Here is a 23,470-nt window from a genome sequence, read left to right as displayed (position 1 = left end):
GAATTGTGAAATTTCACTTTAAAGCAGAATAATTGTACAAAATACAATATGTTTTCAATGTAAATTATACATATATTGAATGTGTTGAAACTGGAAGATTTCAGTTCAAACAATGACCACAAGATGGTGCCAAAACCTTTGTTTACAGATTTCATAGAATTTAAACCCACCCGTTTAAACCATGCACGTTAAAAAAATGATTTAGATTAAAAAAAAACAAAAAAACTACTTCAATAAGAACGCATTTATTAATCATACCATAGCTAGAATCAAGTAATGAATCAAGTTATTTGTGAACCTGCTCCTCTTAGTATAAATACATGACATGATTCCCTGTATTTGCAAGTACAACAGTACAATAGCACTGATAAAAAGCAGAGGATAAACATTGTCATACAGTCAATTGCGTAGAAGAGACATGAACGTGCATTTATCCTTATATAGAGATCCTTTAATTGTAAGACCTCTGCCAAACTTGTTTAAGTGCTTCTGACCTCACTTGGGTGTGTGTGTGTGTGTGTGTGTGTGTGTGTGTGTGTGTGTGTGTGTGTGTGTGTGTCCCATCACTATCCACCATCTTGTCAAATAAACCTCTCAAATCCTGCGTGCGTATTCCAGATTTTGTCGTCAAGTTGACATATGACCTACACAGATTTGAGGTTGGCCTAGGAATCCATGTTCAGACGGCTGTCACCCTACCCATGACAAATAATGAAGGTTTGGTGTATTGCCTGAGGTGTAGGAATGGATGCAGTCCTGTAATGTGCTGCTGTTAACCTGTCGTGGCTGTCATTGCAGTGGTGGATAGTACACAGGTTTATCGTGGTCACACACACTAAACTCAGAGACCCTGGCGCGCACTTTGTCGACCTTCAGCCCCACACCGACGGTTTCCTTCTCACAGTGGAGCAACATGAAGTTAGTGTCGAAGCAGATCTCAATCTGACCCAGACTCTGGGCATCTTTTCTCTGTGAAATACGAGGAAAGATGGGACACACAAAATAACATCCATTACAACTTTGACAAACTCATTGACAAATATGTACTCAAAACCTCTAGAAAACACTAACAGGATAATTATAAAAATGTATATAATGTTCATGATTAAGGAGCATATTTGTATGTTATATACCATTGTGAGTGACCAAATTAATACAACAGAGACAGAAAGAGAAGTGCTAAATTCAGACATGCAGCATGGGGCAAGTAGACAAAGTCACATGCAGCAGCATGGTCAACAAAGTGTGTTACCAGGTGGTGCAGATAGTGTAGCAGCTAAGCTTGTCAAACTTTGTTTAGTGAGTTTGTGAGTGAGTGAGTGAATGCTTTGGGTTCAACGTACCGTGTTGTGATCACACTGGATCTTAGGCTTGACCCCGTAGAAGTTCTCTATGGCGGATTCGATGGCTGGAAACTAAATGTACGTGCAGATATTAGTAGAAACTTGACACAGTCAAAGTGATGGACAACTGGATCTAAAAATATTAAAAATATCCAAAGATATCACAGAGGGATGTATCCACTACACACCTACTGAATAACTATGTAAAAAAAGATCTGAAGATGCATCTCAAAGTCAGCTAATGAACTCATGATTGGAAAGACTCTAGATTTCAGGGGTGTGGTCGATTACACCTAATTTTCTTTTGATGCTTAATGCACACCTTGATAACCCTTAGAACACATAATGATGAGTAAATTACACAATTATGTTGTCAATCCCTTTAAATATAAATCCATAAGCAATATATAAATATATAAATACAAAGCTATAAAGATCTAAAGCTTCATATGATACAGGGAAGGAGAAGGAGAACCAATACATAGAGCGTGCTTATTAGAACCAATATATTTAAAAACAGACGTACCTTGTAGTACTCTTCTGATGGAGTGATGTTGAACTTCCTCAGAACACTAGGGTTTTTAGGAACACATAAAATTGGCACATTGCCTTAAACATCCTTGGTGGAGTGACTCACAAAAGGGCATAAAGAGTGAGGTCTGTCTTGTGAAACTTGTGAATACTGTTTACAACAGTATTTAGGGGAAGGGGGTGTTACCTGGACAGATCCAATTTATGGTAGAGCTCCAGAGCTTTGCTGAAGTACTTGTGCTGACTGTTTAGATCCTGTGCTTCGGCAGCACAGGTCCCATGCTTCAGCCACTCATACTTCCTAAACAAACAAAGTAGACCCACACAGAGACTGCAAATTAGTTGGGACAATTCATGGTGTATACTTGAGTTATAATGAAAATGTTGAAAAGGAAGTCTAGAATTGTCTCGGTTTGATAAAACACATGTTCTGTTTAATTCCATTATGTTGGATCGCTACAAGTTAAAGGAAAAAATATCTTTATTTAAACTTGTGTGACTCCTACGCTCATAATTGGTTGAATAGTGTATTGAGAAATTATTTGCAATGTGGGCCAATTTGCTGTTTAACAAAAATCTGAATGCAGGTCTTTGCAAACACAGGTTTTGTTTAGAAAGCTTGTTTGACAAATTAAGATTTAAACCTCTTTCAAGATGACTTAATTTGTATTCATTTAAAAGTTTGCATTACCTTATTAAACTGTTGAGGTGCCTAAAGACAATTGCCATTTAAACCCTTATATAAAAGCCAGTAAAAGTTATAAAGATTTATTATTAAGACAACAATACATTGAATTTGATTAGCTATAGATTGATTGTTATACCAGAATCCAGTTGAACTGGGATGGAGAAGGTCTGGCCAGCTTTTCTTCATGTCTGCCATGATGTCCTGGAAACGAATGGACATAAAGACATTAACACCAGCCAACACAGCAAATTGACCCACCACAATTACAAAGGAAATGACTCACCTCTATTAATGAAGAGTTAAACGCCCAAGATGAATTACATTTCATCCCATTATCTGGCCTAAATACAAATAAAAAAAGTTTAGAACACACACACACACACACACACACACACACACACACACACACACACACACACACACACACACACACACACACACACACACACACACACACACACACACACACACACACACACACACACACACACACACACACACACACACACACTCACCAGAGTCCATGCAGTGTCCAATAGTTGAATGTGGCATGGCAGTGTTCCATCTGCAATTGAAGACAACCATCAGAACTATCCTTATTCAATCTGAAATACACAGAATACACCTCAGAATGCTCTTACTATCTAAAGCTTCAAAATCAACCTCCATTGTTTAAATGCCATTGTAGTGTTGAACCAATACTGTTCACTGTTGTGTGCTGCTGAGAAAGTGATATAGAAACATGGGCAAGTATGATACAAATAGACTTCACTTAATATCTTGCAAGAATAGCAGAAAATCTGCAAACGCCAACCCTGAATAAACATTATTATTGTAGTGTGTAGGGACATTCTTGAAAAAACTAAAGGTTATGGCCTTGAAATACAATCTTGCCTAATCCAGGTTGATGCCAGTCTTGGTTTACAGAAACACAGTGATTGGTATTTCCTCAATAGGTCATTGTTAGGTTATTTCCTTCAAGTCCATTTACAATTCATTCATGGTGTGCTTACCTACAGATGTTATTCTACATTACACAGGGTTAGGTTATACCAACTGTACATGCTTATGTGAAGCTCATTTAAAATGTGCTGTGCACAAACAAGAGCTAAGAAGAAGAACACAAGAAAGAAAACAGAGCAAGATAAGAAGCTATAAAAAGAAGGTAAGAAGCTATAAAATCGGTGTATATTCTACAGACTTAAGATAATTTGATTTAAACTGATTTCGGACTTTGACTACGAAATAAAGGGACCTCACTTGGCAGAAGGTGGCGGGCCAGTGATGGGTCAGGATGAGTTTCTTCCAGATGAGTCTGCAAAAAAAGACCAACACAGAACCGGGGTGTTCAAACGTTGGGTCATGACTCATAAGAGGCCCACAAAAGGGAACAACCGTATGTGGATGGCAACCAGAATATATATTTTTTCTATATTGTTTTAAAAATATATGTTTTAAATGCATGCCTGAAAGCCTTGTCGGTTTATTTGCCATAGCAATGCAATATAATAATTAAATGGATAATAGTGTATTGAAGAAAAATGTACACAGATATTTTAGTTATCTAACTTTCTTTTCATGGTTATTATGAATGCAATGTATTGCTTATTTGTACAACATATTTGAGTTGGGGTTGAGAGGTTGTTATGTTTCCTCCTGCACTCCTCCAAAGACATCACCAGCTCAAAGGAGTTGTCACCCAGCTGTTTCAGACATAAACAATTGCATCTTCCCTAACTCATGGAAAAAATCCATTATAACCCCTGTGCCTAAGTTATCCAGAGCATCTTCATTTAAATACTTTAGGCCCATTGCCCTTACTCCCCTTCTAGCCAAATGCATGGAAAGAGTAGTCAGCCGACATCTTAAGTCCGCTGTTAAGAAGCAACTTGACCCACTACAATTCGCTTATAAATCACACAGGGGGACAGAAGATGCTGTAATACACCTACAGCAACCAAAATCACTTGCTCGCATTCTTAGATTTTAGCTCTGCGTTTAACAGCATGCAAATTGACATTATTTTAGAAAGACTTTTACAGCTGAATGTGAATGGCGGTCTTATTCACTGGATTCAACGTTAACTGACCGCCCTCAGAGAGTTTTTATGAATGGGGTCTACTCTGATGAGCTTGTTTTAAACACTGGTGCTCTGCAAGGTTGTGTGCTGTCCCCTATGTTGTTCTTGATCTACACCAATAACATGTCTGTTCACAGCAGTAACATTAAAGTTTTTAAATATGCAGATGACATGGCCCTGGTTGGCCTCCTCCTGAAGGATGATGCCAGATATGAAGGGGCATACCTCAGCCAGGTCAGTCTGTCAATGTCCTTCAGGACTGGTGTGTCTAGCAAGTAAGTTAGAAATCAATGTGGTCAAAACAAGAACTTAGAATAAGATCAAAAACCAGTGGGGACAGCAACACCCCCCACCCTGTCATCCTTAACAACCTGCCAGTTGGTAAAACAACAGGTAAAACTATTTAAATATTTAGGCACAATTATTGACCATAACCTAATTTATAATGAGAACACAAGCAGCATTTTTAAAAGAGCCAACCAAAGACTGTTTTTAATCAGGAAGTTGAGGAGTTTTCATGTCAGCCAGCACATACTCGAGATGACCTACAGAAGCCTGGTCGAAAGCATACTTTATAAAATAATAAAACTGCCTGGTATGGGAACCTGAGTGCTTTAAATAAAAACAAACTGGCCAAAATAACTAAAATTGCAGGGAAGGTGATCGGCAAGTCACAAAATCCACTCCCAACAATATTTGATAGAGCAGTACTCAGGAAGGCTAATGAAATAACTGACAATGATAAATGACAATGAGTAAGTCACGAGGACTCACATTTCAGTAGTACAGTGAGCGTTTTCTACATTTCTAGATTGGAAAGTGGACAAAAAAAAAAGATCAGTGTATTATTATCACCCTTGTGTTCGAGCCTGTGTTCGAATGACTCCGTAGCGACTTGTGTTAAAAACATGATCATATGGATCACAGCCAGGAGGGACATATTGGTGGTGGAGTGGTATAGGGGGGCTGTGTCGTGGCCACAGGGGGGCATGTCACAGCGTTACTTACTGCGGGGACAGCACAAAGGCAGCAGAGACCGTGGCGGCTCCCAGGCAGAGCAGGAGAACACAGGGCAGCCTCATGGCTGACCTAGATACGACATGTCATTCAATTAATTTCACACATGTAACGTGCCTTAATATAAAGCTTCCACCCTCAATATTGTAGAGTGTGTGTGTGTGTGTGTGTGTGTGTGTGTGTGTGTGCGTTTGACTACTAGGTAAGTGACTTGACTATCGGAGATCTACTTCTTCCTTTTTGGTCAACTGCAAGCGTTATCGAGAAATGTAGCAACCGCCAAATGTACACTATTCACCACACAACGTCCCAACGGCACACGACTCACACAACACTACAAAAAACAATGCATACTTAACTAAAACGTTAATGCGAAGGAGGCAAGCTAGTGTAGAGCTAGCTATCACCTAGCCAGCTAGGTTTGAGCTGACCCATTCAAAACATTTACATACGATATTGCTTCATCGTTTCCAACAACACTGCTGCTTCCCCTAGTTTGCAGCGATAATAACATTGCTATAAAAGACAATCACTCAATTGCATTTCTCCCCTCATACGATGTGAGTACCGACACCAATATATCTCCTACCTTAGATTGTTGTTTGTCCTAAACTTGAGAAATCGAAGCAACTATTAGCATTGACCGCCTCCAATATCCAAGAAGACCAAACCAAGAAGTGTTGTGTCCCACACGAGAGGAACAGTCTGGTTACTGCTTGAGCTCGGGCGAGAAGCAATATTAGCCAATCATATAAGTCGTTGCGGTGACGAGGAGTTCACTGTTGTTTGCTGCTACACGCACCATATAATATCAAAACTATGACGCTATAACTAGGAACTTTGTGCATATGATATTTTATTAGGCTTCGTGACATTTAACAAAACAAATAGACTGTAATATATACATAATATATACAATTAATTAGTTGAATACACCGCAAAATAAAACTAATAGATTTTATTGAAAGTATATTCTGGGTTAGAAAACGTCACTATGCCTACTCAAAAGCATTAATACTCATAAATAAAGAGTTGGTAAAGCTCACTTCCGAACTCTAAAGTAACAAAAATGATGTATATTATGATGTATATTTTTGTATTAAATGTATCTCCTGTTGCACCTATTTTGATTGCAAATGTGTATTTGATTTTACATAAATATGTATGTTTTTTTCAATAGCGTCAATGTCATGTGACACAGTTACAACAAACTGACTGTAAAACTACACCGGAAAAACTACTACTAACAAAAAAACGAAATAGCCTACTATGCACGTCTTTTTATTGGATTTTCAGTGCTTCCTGTTATATGTTTGTAATTAGCTCCTCTGGCATGTGACCCATGGACTCTAAATCAGTAGCCGATAACAACATTGGACACATTGGCTTTGAGTGCTTCTTCTATTTTGTATGGTTATTTTATGAAATGCATCGTCATTTCATATTCTATTGATTCCATGTCAGGTGACCAATAAACTCAAAGTTATTACCTAATTGTATTGCTACACTGGGAAAAGAAGATAGACCGCTTATAGACCTTTGAAGAATAAGTCCCGCCTCCAAGGCTCCGGTTCCCTCGGTCAAATGTCTATGGGAAATAACATGTTTTTTTTGAATGATCGTACATAACAAACTCTGTAGGTGGCGGAGAAGTAAAAGCTGCGTTATGTTTTGAACTACACACATTTTCCATCTAGTTTCGACTGTGTTTTTGGATTATCGGTGCCGTTAAAGAAGTAAACGATTATTAATGCTACTTTAACGGCACCAAAAATCCCAAAACCCAGTTGAAACTAGATGAAAACGGTTGTAGTTGAAAACGTGACGCAGCTTTTACTTCTCCGCTATTATGTACGATCAATCAGAAACCCCATGTTATTTCCCATATACATTTGGGAACCGGGAGCCTCGGAGTATTTCTTCAGAGGTCTATTGGATTTTAGTGTTTTAAACAATCTTTTGGTTGGACCATACAGTAATAACTGCCAGTACTGTGTGAAACTGTTGAACTCCAACTAATAATCTAACTTCAACGTAGTTGTGAGTCATTTCAATTTGGTAATTTGTGTTGCTTTTGATGCTGTTATGTTATTTGGGGCGCTTATTGTCATGCTACCGATATCTGTTCCCATATACAGGTAAATCCCATGAAACCCTGCAATAAATACTATCACTGGGCATGCAATACCAAATGTGACCAACTGAGGGCTCTTCATACCCATGAGAATTGCAACTGTGTTTGACCGCGTGTGGTTTCTCTGCAGGTCTACAGTGCGAGGAAAGAGGAACATCAAGACAGAGAGATAAATCAAGATAAGGAAACATGAGGAGACAGAAAGATACATAGAGAAAACTGTAGGTATGTGAACATGGGCTCAATACAATAGTACCAAAAGTCAATTTAATTCATTCATTCATGTCTCAACTATCAAGATACAAAAACGCTGAGGTTAGGTGTGCTATTGTGCCAACTTACAGACAGATAGCAAGAGTTGTTTTAAACTTTAGAGAACTGACTAGTTCCCTGAATGTCTCCTGGAACCATACAAACTGAGACATGCCTAGCATGACAGAAAGTCAAGTCACAAAGTCACAACAAAAGGCCCCACCCTGGTCATTAAAAAGACCCATAAATAGACAGTCTCCCTTTAAAGTTTCCTTCAGAAATGGGCATATTAAAGTAGGATTGATATACAATCTGTGACTGACCATAAAAACATTTATATTCAATTGCAAAAATAAATAAGTAAATGAATGCAGAATGAATGGTGGTGCTGTCTGTCCTTCCTTCCCAGGACTCTGCTCAGCTGTGTCAGGAATAGTTGTGTTGTAACCGTAGCTATCTTTATATTAATAGGCCCCTGGCAAAGGTTCAGTGTACCGCAGTCTTCAGATGACTGGGGACTGTGCAGAAGGAATCGGCTGAGAGAAAGGCTCAGAGTCCTCTCATGGGCCACAGCAATAATAAACCCAAACTGTATAGGTCAGATTAGACAACATGTACGATGAAACTGAAACTAGAGTAAGTGACTGGAGCATATTGCCAATGTAGGACAATATGTGTTAACGGTTAACATTCTGATGGCACGTGACTGTTGTTCTCTATCTATTATTCCTTCAGATATTCTTAAAAACATCTCATAAGTCGCCAATCAGCAATAGCACCACAGCATGAGGAGCCAGGGAGAAAACATGGCTGCCAGTGAGCTCTGCAATGGCCAAGTGTATTTAAGCAGAAGGCCCCTAACGCCACTGAGAGTCTTGAAGGAGCCAGGATATATATAGGCTGCTCCCTCACCTTATAAGGCCTTGGCAAAGAGGCGGGTGGGGGTCTGTCAGACACACGGGTGGAGGTTTTGGTCGCCAGCTTGTTAAGGCTGACTCCCTGCGGACTCAGGCTTACGACCGAAAGGCTCGGTGCAGGAAATCTCGAGGGGTAAGGACTACCACCACCACCACCGTCACCATCAATAGCGGCTCCGTGGTACACCTGCCCCATTGTTGTTTTGCAGCAGGTAGACCAAGGTAGGATGATGGTTGAAGGGTCGCGTGCCGTAAGGTCGTGTGAAGCTGAGCACCTATATGATAATGAATGGGGTCATGGGAGGAGGTTCTATTGATTGTATTATATAATGTACGTGGAAGTGAATGCTTCAGCAGCAATGAAAATAACCTCTGGTTCTCCAGGTTTGATAAAATGAAGATGGATGGAGATCTTGCTGTAGAGTGGATCTTATTGCCTGAGAAATGTATTTAATGGACTCCCAGTGGACTGGGGATAAAAGGATTGCTTGTTGACACATTGTTTATTTCTGTTTCTTGGGAGGTTAACACTCTGAATTGTTATTAATTGCTATTTTAACTCTCTTGACAATTGAATTATCTTAAATTACGCCTGGTTTGTATTTACATACAATATAGATGCTGAAAGATATGTTGGTTATCAGTCAATCTAAGCAATTCCTGGGTTATGAAGCTGAGGGATTTGGATTTATGTCCTGTAGTCCTGAAGTGTTCATGGAGGGAACCTAGGAGTTCAGATGTCATTTGGCTGTCATATGAGTAGTCCTGGTCATGGGACTGACACAGGGTATGGTACTGACACAGAGTGGAGGGTTATGATACTGACACAGGGTACATGGCAATGGTACTGACACAGGGTAGTGGTACTGGCACAGGGTAGTGGTACTAACACGGGGTAAGGCTACTGACACAGGGTAATGCTACTGACACAGTAATGCTACTGACACAGAGTAATGCCACTGACACAGGGTAATGCCACTGACACAGGGTACATGGTATTGGTACAGGGTACAAGTACTGACTATGGTCTGCTACTGGGAAATGATAACAACAGAGCTGCCCTTTTGGGATATAGGCCTGGACGATGACGATGTCGATGACAACAGATGTAGTTACTTCAGACAGAACATATACATCTTTATACCTTGACACCAGACCGTTGCTGGCATTCTGATTAGAGTATGTTGTCAATGAAGAATAATGGCTGGAAATGGCTGTATTCATTGTGCATAATCTATGCAGAAGATCAAGTATTTCATAAAGGATTAGGAATGAACGGTCAAATAAACAGTTAAGTGAGTCAAGTCAGTCAGTTAAGTCAGTTAAGATCGACAGTGATGAGTAGGTTTAACTGCCTGTTCAACAGACTCAAGCCTTGCAAGTATGTATGCTTTTGAGTTGAGCATGTTTCATCTTAAATTTGTCACTTGACACCAGACCACCTACAACCAGAGCAGTGTTGTAGGACAACAATGTTCTCTTTTGCCTCAGTGTATGATGCAAGAGTGGGAAGTTGGCAGTGGGCAGTTTCAGCCTAAGCTTATAGTATAACAAATATTGTTGAAAAATGTTTGGTGTACATGTTTAAAAAGTGCAATGTTACTTTCAGTGTGTGGGTGTATTGTGGTTATTATAATAATGAATAGCTACATCTTTGATGGTCCTTCATCTATGGCCATTCATCTTCAGTATGTGTAGCTGTTATGTTGCTCCCTCTAGTGTAGTGTTGGATCGAAACGTTCAAATTTGACTTCATCATGCTTGAAGAAAAGGTCTAACAGTCTTACCAAAAACATAATTGGCTTGACCGAATGTGGTCGCTCTTGGGTTATTGCAATAGATACACTTTCTATATATGGCTCTGCTTTGAGTTCGCCAGGAGAGGAACCGTGATGCAATGGTGTTCTATGAATAGCAAATTGACTGCAGTGGCAGTTAGTTTGTCACACGTCATACCTCATACCGTCATTCCTTTTTTTTTTACTGGAAATGTCAGTTTAGTGCTGCGTAGATGATGCGTTATGTGTTTTATATTGGGTTATTTAAGGAATGTGTGTAACTCGTGAGTCAGATCTCTGATCTACAGGAATGGTATGTGTACAAAGACCATCATGGCTTGAACATATAGTATAAAAAGCAATGTGCCGTTGCTGCATAATTAAGTCAGGTGGACATTTTGAAATAAATCAACATTTCTCTTTAAAATTATACATCTGCAGAAGTAGGTAGAAAGTTGTAGTCTAAATATGCTAATGTAAATTTTGTTTATGTGTGGGTGTTTGCGTGTGTTTGTGCAACTCTTTATGTTGCAATCAATTGTCTAATCTGACATGATATCTACATAAATACATAGAAACATAGATAAGAATCTGTGGTGAATACATACACACTAGACAAGACTGCATTTGGATAACATGTCATTGATTTATCTGTCTTTTTTACTGGGCATGTGTGTATGTCTTTTTGTGCGTGTGTGTGTGCGTGTGTGTGTGTGTGTGTGTGTGTGTGTGTGTGTGTGTGTGTGACACGTGTGTGTTTATGTATGTGAATTCATATCCCTGTGTGCCACACAGGTCAGCATTTACAGTGTCTATGTACGTGTATGTGTTACACACATGTGTGTTAATGTAAGAGCATTCCTGTCCTGTGTATCCCACAAGACATGAGGCTACAGTGTCTATGTACATGTACATGTGTGTGACACATGTGTGTTAATGTGTTAATGTAAGAGTATCAATGTCCTGTTTGTTACACAGGCCAGTATCTAGAGTGTCACCATGGCGATGAGATCTGGGAATTACAACCACGAATACTACCACAAACAGAGTAAATATGTGGTTAAAGAATACAGCAGGTACAGTTGTACAATACTAGACTTGCAGAGCTTTAAGTGTAACAAAATAACGTAACAACGTAATAAACCAGAAAGGCGTGGTATTAGTACTTATACTAGTACTAGTTGCGCTTATAATAATGATAATAATACAGTACTAATAAAGTAGGCCTAGTCTAACAAAGGACTACCATTTGTAACCTAACCTACTATTTCTAACTAATTCAGGGTTTTTGCAAACTCTAAAAAAAACCTCTAAAATGCTTATTAAATGCTCTTATATATGTGTTTATCTAAACTTGACACTATTAATCAATCTTAACAGGCTTTTTAACTGTTTTACGCATCAATGTTACCCACATTCATGCAATTTCTTTAAAACAGAAAGGACACCTAAAAAAAAGAGCATATTCTTTAGTCATACAAATAGCCCTGCAGGAAATGTTAGTTATAGGATCAACTCCAGTCATGAGATACTTTAGCTATAAATGTGTTTATTCGTTTTGTATAAAAAGGGCAAAGCCAACCCAATATGAATTATCTTTATGGGTTACTTAAGTACAATTTTAAGTAAAATTGCTTATGTGTTTGTAGCTCATTGCTCCACATTTTAATACTGATGACAGCTCTTCTCAAACACATCTCGAAACATTCCTTCTCATCACCTACTTACTGTCAATCGCATGTTCATGTCTTAAGTGTGTGTTCATAGCTGTGTTTCTGTTTATCCTTTGTGTGAGTTGGCGTCTATGTACGTGTGCGAGCAATAAAGAGCAACTCTTTTTCTTTCACTGACCTTGCTTTTGTTTGACTTTAAGTTTCTGCCATCTGTTAACCTAAACCACATTCTAACAATTGATTATGTGTTTACCTGTGTCCAACACGATTTATTGAGAATGGATTTAGCCATGCAGATTGTGTTGTACAATATAATATGTTTTTTATTCCAATCCATTTCAGTGGTTCTCTATTAACTTTTAACTATGTTTACTTTACTGTTATTTTAAAATGTGTTTTATACTGGACATATCTAATTGTGATATTCTTTTCAACTCTATGCTGGAGGATAGAGGATCTTATGAGGATTTTTAGTTTTTCTTTTATTATTATTTTTTTTTTTCTAATGTAGCAGACTGTCAGCCATTTATTCCAAATATATAATTGAAACTAACTAATGTAACTAATGGATTTTACTACAACTTTTCTTCAATTAAAAAACTGAATATTATAATGTTTGTGAAAATCTTGGAAAACAAACAAACAATTCATAAGTTCTTAGCCGTTCCATGTAACAAGTCAATATGCAGGGCAGGCATTACATTTTTTCCTAATCCTCATCAACGAATGTGACTATGTGTGTGCCTTCAGCTCTGAGTCAGTGGTGGACGACTATCAGCATAAAGCAGCAGTTCGCATCCAGGGAGTGGTAAGGATCCATGCCTGCTGTTCTGTCTCTCTCTCTCTCTCTCGCTCTCTCTCTCTCTCTCTCTCTCTCTCTCTCTCTCTCTCTCTCTCTCTCTCTCTCTCTCTCTCTCTCTGTCACTTTCTCTCTCTCCCACTCTCTGTCACTTTCTCTCTCTGTCACTTTCTCTCTCTCTCCCTCTCTGTCATTCTGTCCCTCTCTCTGTCACTTTCTCTCTCCCTCTCTCTGTCAGTCTCTCCCTCTCTGTCACTTTCTCTCTTTCACTCTCTCTCCATCTCTCTGTCACTCTCTCCCTCTCTATCTCGCTCCCTCTCTTTCTGTCACTTTCTATCTCTGTCACCCTCTCCCACTCTCTCTCTCTCTCTCTATCCCACCCTCTCTCTCTATCTCTCTCTCTCTCTCTCTCTCTCTCTCTCTCTCTCTCTCTCTCTCTCCCTCCCAATGTGGGGGTTCTTAGCAGGCTAACTGACACGGCTATGTCACATGGCAACATCATGCTTAGTCCCAGTGAAATGATGTAAAGAATATCTTGAGGTCCAAAGCCCAATACAATAGCCCAATACCATAGTTTATCTAGCGGCCTTTACCATTGATTTTCTGTTGATGGTAAATATGACTCGTTTATATGGCAGGGAGAGCAGGGGGAAGATAATTACCATATACATAATCACCAAGACAAAGAGGTTTTACATTTTGAAATACTGAGGATCTGAAGAGTTAAACTGTACTGACAGACAACACCAAACGGCTGAGCAGAAGGAAATGTCACGGAAATTGTGGGCTTAGGGTGGATTTAGCAGATCCACCGCCTTGCAGTTGGAATCCGCTCGTCACTGCAATGGTGACAGTCCTCCGTGTATTCCCGCCCTCTGTGTTGCTAAGTCATAGGAACGATGTGGAATACATAAGCACATGGCAACTGTGACTGGAACCACCTGGACAAAGATTGTTAATTAAAAAAGTACATTAAAAAGTACATATAGACCTTAGGTATAGCAGAGGTTGGAAATGCATACAATTGAGTACTAAATAGTATGATTAGTATCTGTGCTAACCAATACCTGTGTTTGGCGTCATCGGCCCTCATTGTTCTTGCTTGGCGTTCAGGTGAGGACGAAGATGGTGGAGAAGTATGTGCGCGAGGAGTCCATGATCAGGGGCCCCAAGTTCGTGGTCAGGCTCAGGTCCCACACCGTGTTCGAGAACACCCCCATCAAGCTTTTCTGTACCGTGGAGGGATTCCCCATGCCTACCGTGCAATGGTCGGTCATTACTCATTTTACCATGTATTATTAAGTCCTGTATACCATGTATATGTTCTTTGTTTTAAACATGGATTCCTTTGTTTGTGAAAATGTATTTAGTATTTATTTTATTTTATTTGTCCTCACTTCAAGGACAATACAATTCTATCTATCCATCTATGGAGTTTCTTTCATAGAATGTGTACATATTGAAATATGAATGTGAAATTTTATTGAAACATAATTATTGAAACATAATGTGAAATAATATGTTAGCCCTGAACCTGGTTTGGTTTTACTTCAGAAGTAGAATATGTCTTTAATGTACCACAGCAGGTATGCATGAATGGCAGGTTTTTGACAGCAATCAATGGGTTTCTAATGCCCTTATCATCCTGATAAAGGTACAAAGATGGTGTGATCTTGAACACATCCGCTGGACACTACGTCATTGATGACAAAGTTGGCATGCGTTCTCTGGAGATTCCCAGGTAGGTTTGATCACTCATTCTGGACAAAGTAGCCCTTAATCACAATAATAGTGTCAAAGGACTTAATACGTCTTGTATTGTTGACACCCGCTAACCCGAGCCCCAGGGGCGGTTCTCGACCAATTGTTTATGGGGGGCCAGACTGAGACCAGTAGTTTTGCTGGAGGGGCACATTGAACCTGGGATGTAAAATCTTTAGTTTAGTACTAAGTAACGACATACAAAAACACAATATACAATAATTAGCTTTTTCCCGTTACAGCATTTATTTCAGTAGCATAGTATTAAGTGTTTCCTTCAGTTACAGCAATTGTCAATATTATACATTTTAAATGTTTCATTAGTTAAAACAATCGTCAATATTACAACATTTTGGGTTTCCTTCACTGACATCAAACCACTCAGTATCATACATTTTAACAGTTTTGCATCACCAACAGCAATAAAGTCGGTATGATGCATCACAAATCTCAAGTTCTGCCTTGTGCGTCAGTGCCACACCATCGCAAGCAATCGACTCCCCGTCCGGACAGAGGTAAAAAAAAGAAAAAGAAAATATAAAACGTTTGGAGGGGGGGCCGCTGGGGGGTCCGAGCTCAGTTTTACGGGGCACTGGCCCCTGCTAGCCCCCGAAAAGGCAAGAAAAACTCCCTTAATTAGCATGAAGGAAATCTTGAGAAGAAACACAGAGTGGGGATGGTACCATCCCTTCCAGGTGGATGGTAAGGAAGGCAATGTGTGCCATAATTGACATACAAAGTAGTAATAAAAGCAAACATTTAAAAATAGTTAAGGTTAAAAATGTAATATATTTTCACATCTATTATCTACTCAAATTGTGTCAATTGTGTCAATCAGCTTCCAAGTATCAGTAAGCTGTGAACTATCATTGGGCCGCCAGTAACCACTGTTCGAATACGGAATTCAATTTCTGCCTTTTAAACTCAATATCTTTTCTGCACGCCGCCAATGTCATTCACAATTCATGAAGGGAAATTGTCCTTTTCGATCAAAGGATCCATACCATTTTCCTCTTTACCTTGCCCCAGTAAGATGGATATTTCTCAGAAGGCTTGAGGAGAGAATCCACCCACACGCTCACTCTGTCTCAGTCACTGTCAAATGCAAAGCCACACTGGCCTGGAGCTCAGACTAGTCTCTACACTCAGGACAAGACCCAGGTCACCAGCAGGACGAGCCACCCTCCCTCCCTCCCTTTCTCCCCTCTAGTTTAAGGGCACTCAGCTGTTATTGTGCTGAGCTGGACGCTACATGACACCTCAGAATGCTTGTCACTTGACCTGTGGCCCCACCTCCCTCCAACTCACTCTCTAAAACTACTTCAACACACTTCAGCCCAGCTCCAGAAGTGTGTTACAGCTCCAACCACACACACGCGCCCACACACACGGCCACACATGCACACACACACACACACACACACACACACACACACACACACACACACACACACACACACACGCACACGCACACACAAACACTGTTACTCGTTGTGTATTTTACTTACATGCAAACATGCATAGTACAGTACTTGTATGTAGTACTGTGTATGCAGGGTGCAAATTATCTAATTTGCACCATCAATTATCTCATTCTGGGGGGTCTCCAACTTTTGACTTTTTCCCATAAATGTAACATTTAACATGTAACAAATGAACTCAAGAAACTTCCAGACAATTTACTATGCAATAGCGTAGGAAGAACAGCCTGGCCCCCAAAAAAGTTTTCACAATGCATCATCATTTGCTGCATTTACATGGAAAATTGTATCCCCAATACAACAATTGCTTACATCTGGAATAGTCATGTTGGATACAATATTATGACACAGAACAAGACATGCATATTTACAAATATTTCATATATACAGTATATTATACCTCATTTGAATAATTTATATTTAAAAGACCCTACATGGGTCTTCATGACGTCTGGGGGGGCAAAGCCCACCTCCCCCCCATCATCATTTTTACCCTGTATGCATGTACATTCATACATACATAAATACATTTATACAATCATACATGCAAACATACATACATCCATACATACATGCATACATACATGCAGGCTTTATTTTATTTACTTTAATTATTTACTGTGCCTTCAGGCAACCAATACACAGTTTGTGCAATCAATAATTTATCAATGAACGTGTAACATCAGGGGAGACCCCTGATTTGCATGAGGTTCAAAAGGATTTCACACTCACCAGGAGTCTGGCTCACAGCAGAGATTCCCCCCAGCATGAAACACACTGTTGTGTGAAAATGGAGATGAGGCATGTCACTAGCAGTAATGACATCAACTGCACGACAACCCAACAAACATTTCCTTGGGAAGGATTCTGCATTGTCTGCAACATTACCCCTGGCAGCTCGCATAATGTTTCGGCATCTGTCGGACTGGAATCCCCCCATTACACATTTAGCGTGAACAGACACCAACAGTAAAATAAAAACAACTGAAAAAGCTTGTTCTGTTGAAAGAATAGTTTTCTCAAAAAAAGAAAGAAAAAAAAAAGGTGTCACTGCATTTAAAAGGAGGACTCCATCAGTACTGTCACAGTCTCACTGGCGAGGTTTGCCTCTGTGTTTGCTGTTGTTCTGCAGGTGTGGCACAGATGACACGGCCCTGTACGCAGCTGTGGCATCTAACATCCATGGACAGGCCTCCTCTCAGGCCTCCATTATTGTCAAGAGTAAGCACTCCTCCCTTCTCTGCACCTGGAGCTGCTTGAAACAATCTCTACCCTCCCAAATTATCCTCCACTCCCGTTTGATCACTGTGCGCTGAGTGATGGGGCTTGTGTGTGTATGTGTGTGTGTGTGTGTGATCATGATGATATAAAGGATATCAATCCCATTGTTTTCTGTGTTACCATCCAGGGTTCAGGCAGGAGGATGAGTCCTGTGCGTACGCATGGCTTCCTTACACCGGTAAGGTTGTCAATATTGATGGAATCATGTAATTTTGTAATATATGACAATGACGATTTAAGTGTGATGCTACTGACACTGAACTCGTTTTTCGTTTCGCATCACTCGATTTCACGTCTTTCATTTGTTCAGCATCACCTCTTTCCCGCTTTGATTTTACTCACCTTCTCTTTGTTTATCTCTATCACTCTCGCTCTCCCTTTCTTTGTCGCCTCCTTCTGATTGGTCTCTTCCAGCCCCCATGCTCCCCACTATCCAGTACACTAAGATCAACATCACCTTCACTGAGAAGTTTGGGCCCGTGTTCGCCTCTGAGGGCGGCTCCGCCTCGCTGACTGCCTCCATGCACCTCGAACCCAATCTGGCCAACCTGCAGCCCGACAGCCAGTGGTACCGCGATGGTAAACATCACAGAAACCATCAACATATAGAAGCATAGACGCACTGTGTTTCAACATCCAGCCTTGACGTACCGGGTTGGGTACTTGCTTCTTAATAACCTGTATCAGAATTCCCAGTGACGGACTTGGATAGAAGCGCCGAATGACTAAGTAAATAGTATATATTTTTTGTGTACATACTATATTTTCAATAGATGTTCACGCTATTTGTTAAACTGACCAGAGATGTCTCCATTCTGCTGCTCCTTTCATATATAAAGACTCATTCGGAACATAGGTTCATTTGAAGGCAATGGCGTTGTAATGGCGATACTCTTTTCTCCTCCCCCTCGCGTCTGACGCTCAGACACCCGTCTGGTTGACTCTAAATGGGTGAAGATCAACACGGGCCGGGGCATCTCCACCCTGACCATCCCTAACCTGTTCAAAGACGACGAAGGCCTGTACACACTGCGTCTGGTGACCAAGGGAGGCACGGCCGAGCACAGCGCCTTCATCTCCGTCTCAGGTCAGACACTGCCGAGGAGCGAACGAAAGAGAGGGATACATCATCTGTAGAGAGAGAGCATCTGGAATCTGGAGGGAGAGTGATATTGAAAGAGAGAGAGAGAGATAAATCATCTCGAAAGAGAGAGAGAGGGAAAAAGAGAGCGAGATCATCTGTATGCAGATAAAGGGATTGATAGAGATTGAGAAAGAAAGAGAGAGATCACCTGTAGGGCTAGATAGGGAGATAGAGAGGGAGAGAGAGAGATCTTAATCTGTAGGACTGAAGACCATCATCTGTAAAACTGATAGATTGACAAGATCGACCGAGAGCGAGAGAGGGCAAATTGATTTAGAGTGGATGGTTAGATGAAGTTAAAATAATAATTTGTTCCATAAAAGTCCAGCGAGCCTATGTCTCGCGCCTTAACAAATGCACTGAATGATCGGTCCTCCTTTGTGCCGTCGCTGCACTTCCAGACGGCCCCCCCCCTGTCGCCGGAGCTCCCGGGGCGCCGATGGACATCAGGATCCATGACGCAAACAGGGATTACGTCATCGTGTCCTGGAAGCCCCCCAACACCACCACGGAGGGCCCTATCCTGGGCTACTTTGTGGACAAGTAAGGAAGAGCACGTCTGTGGCACAGACACACACACATGCTCAGTCTTTCTCTCACTGACACACGCACACACACACACACGCATGCACGCGCACACACACACACACACACACACACACACACACACACACACACACACACAGAAGAACGCAGCATGGCATCTTTTGGCACACTGCCATGAGAACACTTAGCGGCGTTAAGCCACAGGGTTCATCATTTATAGGAAGCACTATTGGATGGATGGATAGGCCGATTTATACCAAGGTTTTTTGTCTTTATTCCTAAAGGTTTATTTTAGGTAACACTGGTGCCCATGAAACACAAGCACCACTGCCCCTCTGAATGAAGGGCATTTTAAACGCCCGCTCTTAATGCCCAGCAACGTGTTCTGTGATAGATTTAATTTTAATTTTAATTTGTATAATTAGATTTAATGCAACGTCAGCATTTTTTAAAGCATAATTTCTGTAGTCATTCTATAATGTGGTTCTATTTACTTCATTTTGTACTACTTTAGCTTTGTCTAATATGTCCATTCAGACACAAACATCAAACCCAATACCTTTCCCTAGTCTCTCGTTCCTACTCCCTTGACTCTCGTCCCTAGTCCCTAGTCCCTAGTCACATGCCCCTTATCCCTAGTCCTTCATCCCTAGTCCCTAGTCCCTTGTCCCGAGTCCCGAGTCCTTTGCCCCCTGTGCCTAGTCCCTTGACCCGAGTCCCTACACTAACCTGCTGCACGACTCTTCTTCTTTCCCAGATGTGAGGTGGGGACAGAGAACTGGGCCCAGTGCAACGACCACCCCATTAAGATCTGTAAATACCCCGTGCCCGGCCTGTTCGAGGGCCACTCCTACTACTTCAGAGTCCGAGCCGTCAACGCGCGCGGTATCAGCAAGCCGTCCCGCATGTCTGACCCCATCGCCGCTCTGGACCCCACCGAGTTCGAGAGGCTGCACGGTGAGAAGCACACCGAAGAGGAAGATACCACTTTATTAATCCCAGAGGGGAGATCCAGGTGTTCAACAAGTACATTAATGCAGTGGATTGTCCGCGATACACACACCACTACCATATGGCATGATGGAGTGTGACTGGTATGCATTTCAGCTCATTGTGTTATTCTTGTTATTGTAGCTAGTTTATTTTTGGACATTTTCAGCGTATTTTATGTTTAAAACTAACTTAGTAAGGTGAAACGAGCAAGCCTTTTAGGACATACCAAGGATTCAAGCAATCGTCCAAAAGAAATTACAAATCAGTGATTAATAGGAGGACTAAAAACATTCATGTTACCTTGGTCTCATGTTCAGAAACAGGGTTTTTTTTCTGGACATTTTTATTCCAGTGTTTGACATAATAGCTTTTTTCTTTACATTTTCCCTTACATTTTTGACACTTAGCCAAATGATGTCCTCGTTAAACAGCTTCTATTTGGACAAGAGCATGTCATCTTCAATTATAACGTGAATATATTTTCCTATCCGCTGCCAACAATGATATTTCACTGTGTTGACATTATGGACAGGATCCAACGTGCTCCACTAGTAGACATTGACTAATGGGCCCAACTGATTCATTTAATAAACGTAATGAATGAGATATGTAGAGATTAAAAAGCATAATCGAATTCTTCAGCTCATTATTTTAATTTCCTTTTTAGCACCAGACAGATGGCCTCTGTATCTTGGTCATTGCGAATGACCTTATGAAAGCTTGTGTTGTGCAGTTTCAATCCAGATGCGGCTCAATGTGTCATAACATACTTTTAGAACTTATTAACGTTGTTTATGATTAAGTTATGATTTTCTTGTTTCACCCTATAGCCTTAAAACTCGGAGGAAAACTTGACGTGGTGTCTTACGATGATGATATGGAAGGTAGGCACAGTAATTTGTACATTATATAATTATGGAATTAGCAAAATCTCTCAGTGGTATTAAAATGGTAGTAAAGATAAGACGGGTCAAGAATATGCAATTATGAACCATTAGCTGTGATGGAAATGTGATGTAACATGTGATTACAACGGATATTAAGTTGAAGCACTGAGAGAGGTGATTATATCTGTCCTACTGCTAACGATGTAGTCTGAGAAATCAAAGCAATAATAATAATAAAATGTATCTGAATGTGCGTGAGTAAGTGCGCGTGTGAGTATGTGTGAGTCTGTGCGTGCGTGAGCGTGTGTCTACATGTGGGCATGCCGGCCACACATTGACCATCATGTGCGCGATCATCACCTCTTTGTATTCTTGTGGGTGACTTACAATCTCAGCTGAGGGAAAACCTCCTGGAGCTTCATCAGGGATCTACGCCTCAGAGACAGACAGGACCTATGTCGTTCTGAGCTGGAAGGCCCCTGCCTACTCCAGCAAGGCACCCATGTGGTACTACATTGAAAAGGTAACGTGTGGAATATATAAATACCACCAGACAAATACACCACCTAATCCCATGAATGCCCGTGGTCATAGCCCTGTGGTCATAGTCTGAAGGTGGTGCCCTGGTGGCGCTATGCGTTGAGTTTTGAGGAGCGCACGAGTCACGACAACTTGCCAAGAAAAGTGGCCACTTCTACGCTGTATTTGTTGCTCCAGCTTTTCCCAAGCAACAGTGTTAGTGAAGCCCTCGTCTCTTCCCCCCTCCGCACAGTGCCAGGTCGGCACTGCTGCATGGCAGCGCGTGAACACGCAGGTGCCTATCAGATCCCCTCGCTACGCCGTGTTTGACCTGGCCGAGGGCAAAGAGTACCAGTTCAGAGTGCTGTCCGCCAACATGTACGGTACCAGTGAACCCTCCACACCATCTGAACTTATCCAGACCCAGGCGCTCAAAGGTCAGCTTGATCTAATATATATTTTCTTCTTTGCAGAATCCTGTTCTTTCTATTTTATGAACATAGTTTTTTTTAAATAAAAATCAATGTTATTATTCTGATTTGTTTTCTGCAGGTGTACCATCAGCCCCTGGTCAGGTGATTTCCACCAGGGAAACGGATACATCTTTATTGATCCAATGGGCTCCTCCTAAGGAACCCAACAACCTGATTGGTTACTACATCGACCAGTGTGTGAAAGGATCTAATGACTGGACCTCTGCCAATCACAAGCCTCACAACAGCACAAAGTACGTGCTGATGTGATTGTGTCGTTTCATGTACTCAAGAACTGTTTGGCTGTATGACTGAAGTATTGAAGGTTTATCAGAGCTGCCTGCGTTCAGCGCAGTCAAGCCGTTCCGATCTCACACACAACCGCTATGTTTGTCTTGTAGTCATGTCACAGTCACAACTGTGTGTGTTTCCAGGGCGATTAGAGGGATAGAGGGATTAATACATATTATCTGATCTCTATTTTTCCCGCCCCAGGTTCGTTGTGAGTGGACTGACCACCGGCGAGACCTACGTGTTCCGTGTCCAGGCCATTAATGAGCTGGGCCTGAGCGACGAATCCCAGGAGTCCTCCCCCCTCTCTGTAAAAGCAGCACTCAGTCAGTACTTTTTAATTAGTCTCCTCATTATCATTGTGGTTGCTCCCCTATGTTTGTTTTACACAATACTGCCCTGCTAATAATGATGCAGGGTGCATCTTGACCACACACCTTAACTGTGGTTAGGTTGTGGGTTTAGAAACCCAATGTCGGCAGTCTTAGACGACACCTAGCCATGCAAGAGGCCTAACCCCCCTCCCTGTCCGTTAATTGATCTTAAATCCATTGTAAGTGGCCTTCAGTAAAAAAATACTTCCGAAAACGGTCCCTGACTTCAATTAACTTGTACCTTCCAGCCACCCCCACTTCTCCATACGACGTTGCGTTGCTGGGCTGCGACGGTCATTCTATGGTGCTGAACTGGAAAAAGCCGCTCCACACTGGAGGTACCGCCATCAATGCCTACTTCGTAGACAAGAGACGCAGCGGCGCCACCGTGTGGAGGGAGGTTCACATCCCACCGGTCACAGAGAGAGTGTATCAGGTATCGTCCCCTCGCCCATGTTCAGGATCAGCTCACTTTTTCAAGCTGATTATGCATTTGGCTTATCGTTTT

General features: G+C 41.2%; 2 protein-coding genes across 5 annotated transcripts in view; one reads left to right on the top strand and one right to left on the bottom strand.

The window, feature by feature from the left end:
- Nucleotides 1–82: 82 nt before the first annotated feature.
- rnaset2 (ribonuclease T2) lies at nucleotides 83–6,414 on the bottom strand. Its single transcript, XM_084475754.1, has 10 exons — nucleotides 6,249–6,414; nucleotides 5,651–5,731; nucleotides 3,823–3,877; nucleotides 3,078–3,127; nucleotides 2,846–2,903; nucleotides 2,699–2,763; nucleotides 2,062–2,175; nucleotides 1,870–1,915; nucleotides 1,344–1,415; nucleotides 83–969 (listed from the first exon to the last, which is right to left on the bottom strand). Exons 2-10 carry the CDS (start codon nucleotides 5,722–5,724, stop codon nucleotides 790–792), a joined length of 714 nt encoding a protein of 237 aa, XP_084331880.1. The 5' UTR covers nucleotides 5,725–5,731; nucleotides 6,249–6,414; the 3' UTR covers nucleotides 83–789.
- Nucleotides 6,415–8,993: 2,579 nt separating this feature from the next.
- Nucleotides 8,994–23,470, top strand: part of myom2b (myomesin 2b) — a 31,801-nt gene continuing 17,324 nt past the window's right edge. Inside the window, exons 1-17 of one of the 4 annotated variants that reach the window (XM_084476608.1) lie at nucleotides 8,994–9,095; nucleotides 11,719–11,816; nucleotides 13,164–13,221; nucleotides 14,326–14,480; nucleotides 14,867–14,953; nucleotides 17,587–17,675; nucleotides 17,863–17,913; nucleotides 18,150–18,314; nucleotides 18,661–18,822; nucleotides 19,281–19,422; nucleotides 20,183–20,382; nucleotides 21,249–21,302; nucleotides 21,701–21,828; nucleotides 22,078–22,261; nucleotides 22,377–22,551; nucleotides 22,793–22,914; nucleotides 23,211–23,398. In XM_084476608.1, coding sequence (XP_084332734.1) covers nucleotides 11,740–11,816; nucleotides 13,164–13,221; nucleotides 14,326–14,480; nucleotides 14,867–14,953; nucleotides 17,587–17,675; nucleotides 17,863–17,913; nucleotides 18,150–18,314; nucleotides 18,661–18,822; nucleotides 19,281–19,422; nucleotides 20,183–20,382; nucleotides 21,249–21,302; nucleotides 21,701–21,828; nucleotides 22,078–22,261; nucleotides 22,377–22,551; nucleotides 22,793–22,914; nucleotides 23,211–23,398 — 2,037 coding nt within the window. In that variant the 5' untranslated portion in view covers nucleotides 8,994–9,095; nucleotides 11,719–11,739. Of the gene's footprint in view, nucleotides 9,185–11,718; nucleotides 11,817–13,163; nucleotides 13,222–14,325; nucleotides 14,481–14,866; nucleotides 14,954–17,586; nucleotides 17,676–17,862; nucleotides 17,914–18,149; nucleotides 18,315–18,660; nucleotides 18,823–19,280; nucleotides 19,423–20,182; nucleotides 20,383–21,248; nucleotides 21,303–21,700; nucleotides 21,829–22,077; nucleotides 22,262–22,376; nucleotides 22,552–22,792; nucleotides 22,915–23,210; nucleotides 23,399–23,470 lie in introns of all 4 variants that reach the window. The other 3 variants (XM_084476607.1, XM_084476610.1, XM_084476609.1) reach the window with 3 other exon arrangements.

Source organism: Micromesistius poutassou (genome assembly GCF_964030765.1).
Source record: "Micromesistius poutassou genome assembly, chromosome: 12".
Lineage (NCBI taxonomy): Eukaryota > Metazoa > Chordata > Actinopteri > Gadiformes > Gadidae > Micromesistius > Micromesistius poutassou.
This window is presented reverse-complemented; position numbering and strand designations above follow the sequence as displayed.

Bases quoted from the DNA above. Each gene is read 5' to 3' on its own strand.
- rnaset2 (XM_084475754.1), bottom strand. From the start codon at position 5,724: ATGAGGCTGCCCTGTGTTCTCCTGCTCTGCCTGGGAGCCGCCACGGTC. The intron at 2,904-3,077 runs GTGAGTGTGTGT...ATTTGTATTTAG, and splicing joins TGGACACTGCATGGACTCTG to GCCAGATAATGGGATGAAAT. The intron at 1,916-2,061 runs GTAACACCCCCT...TAAAAACCCTAG, and splicing joins CATAAATTGGATCTGTCCAG to TGTTCTGAGGAAGTTCAACA.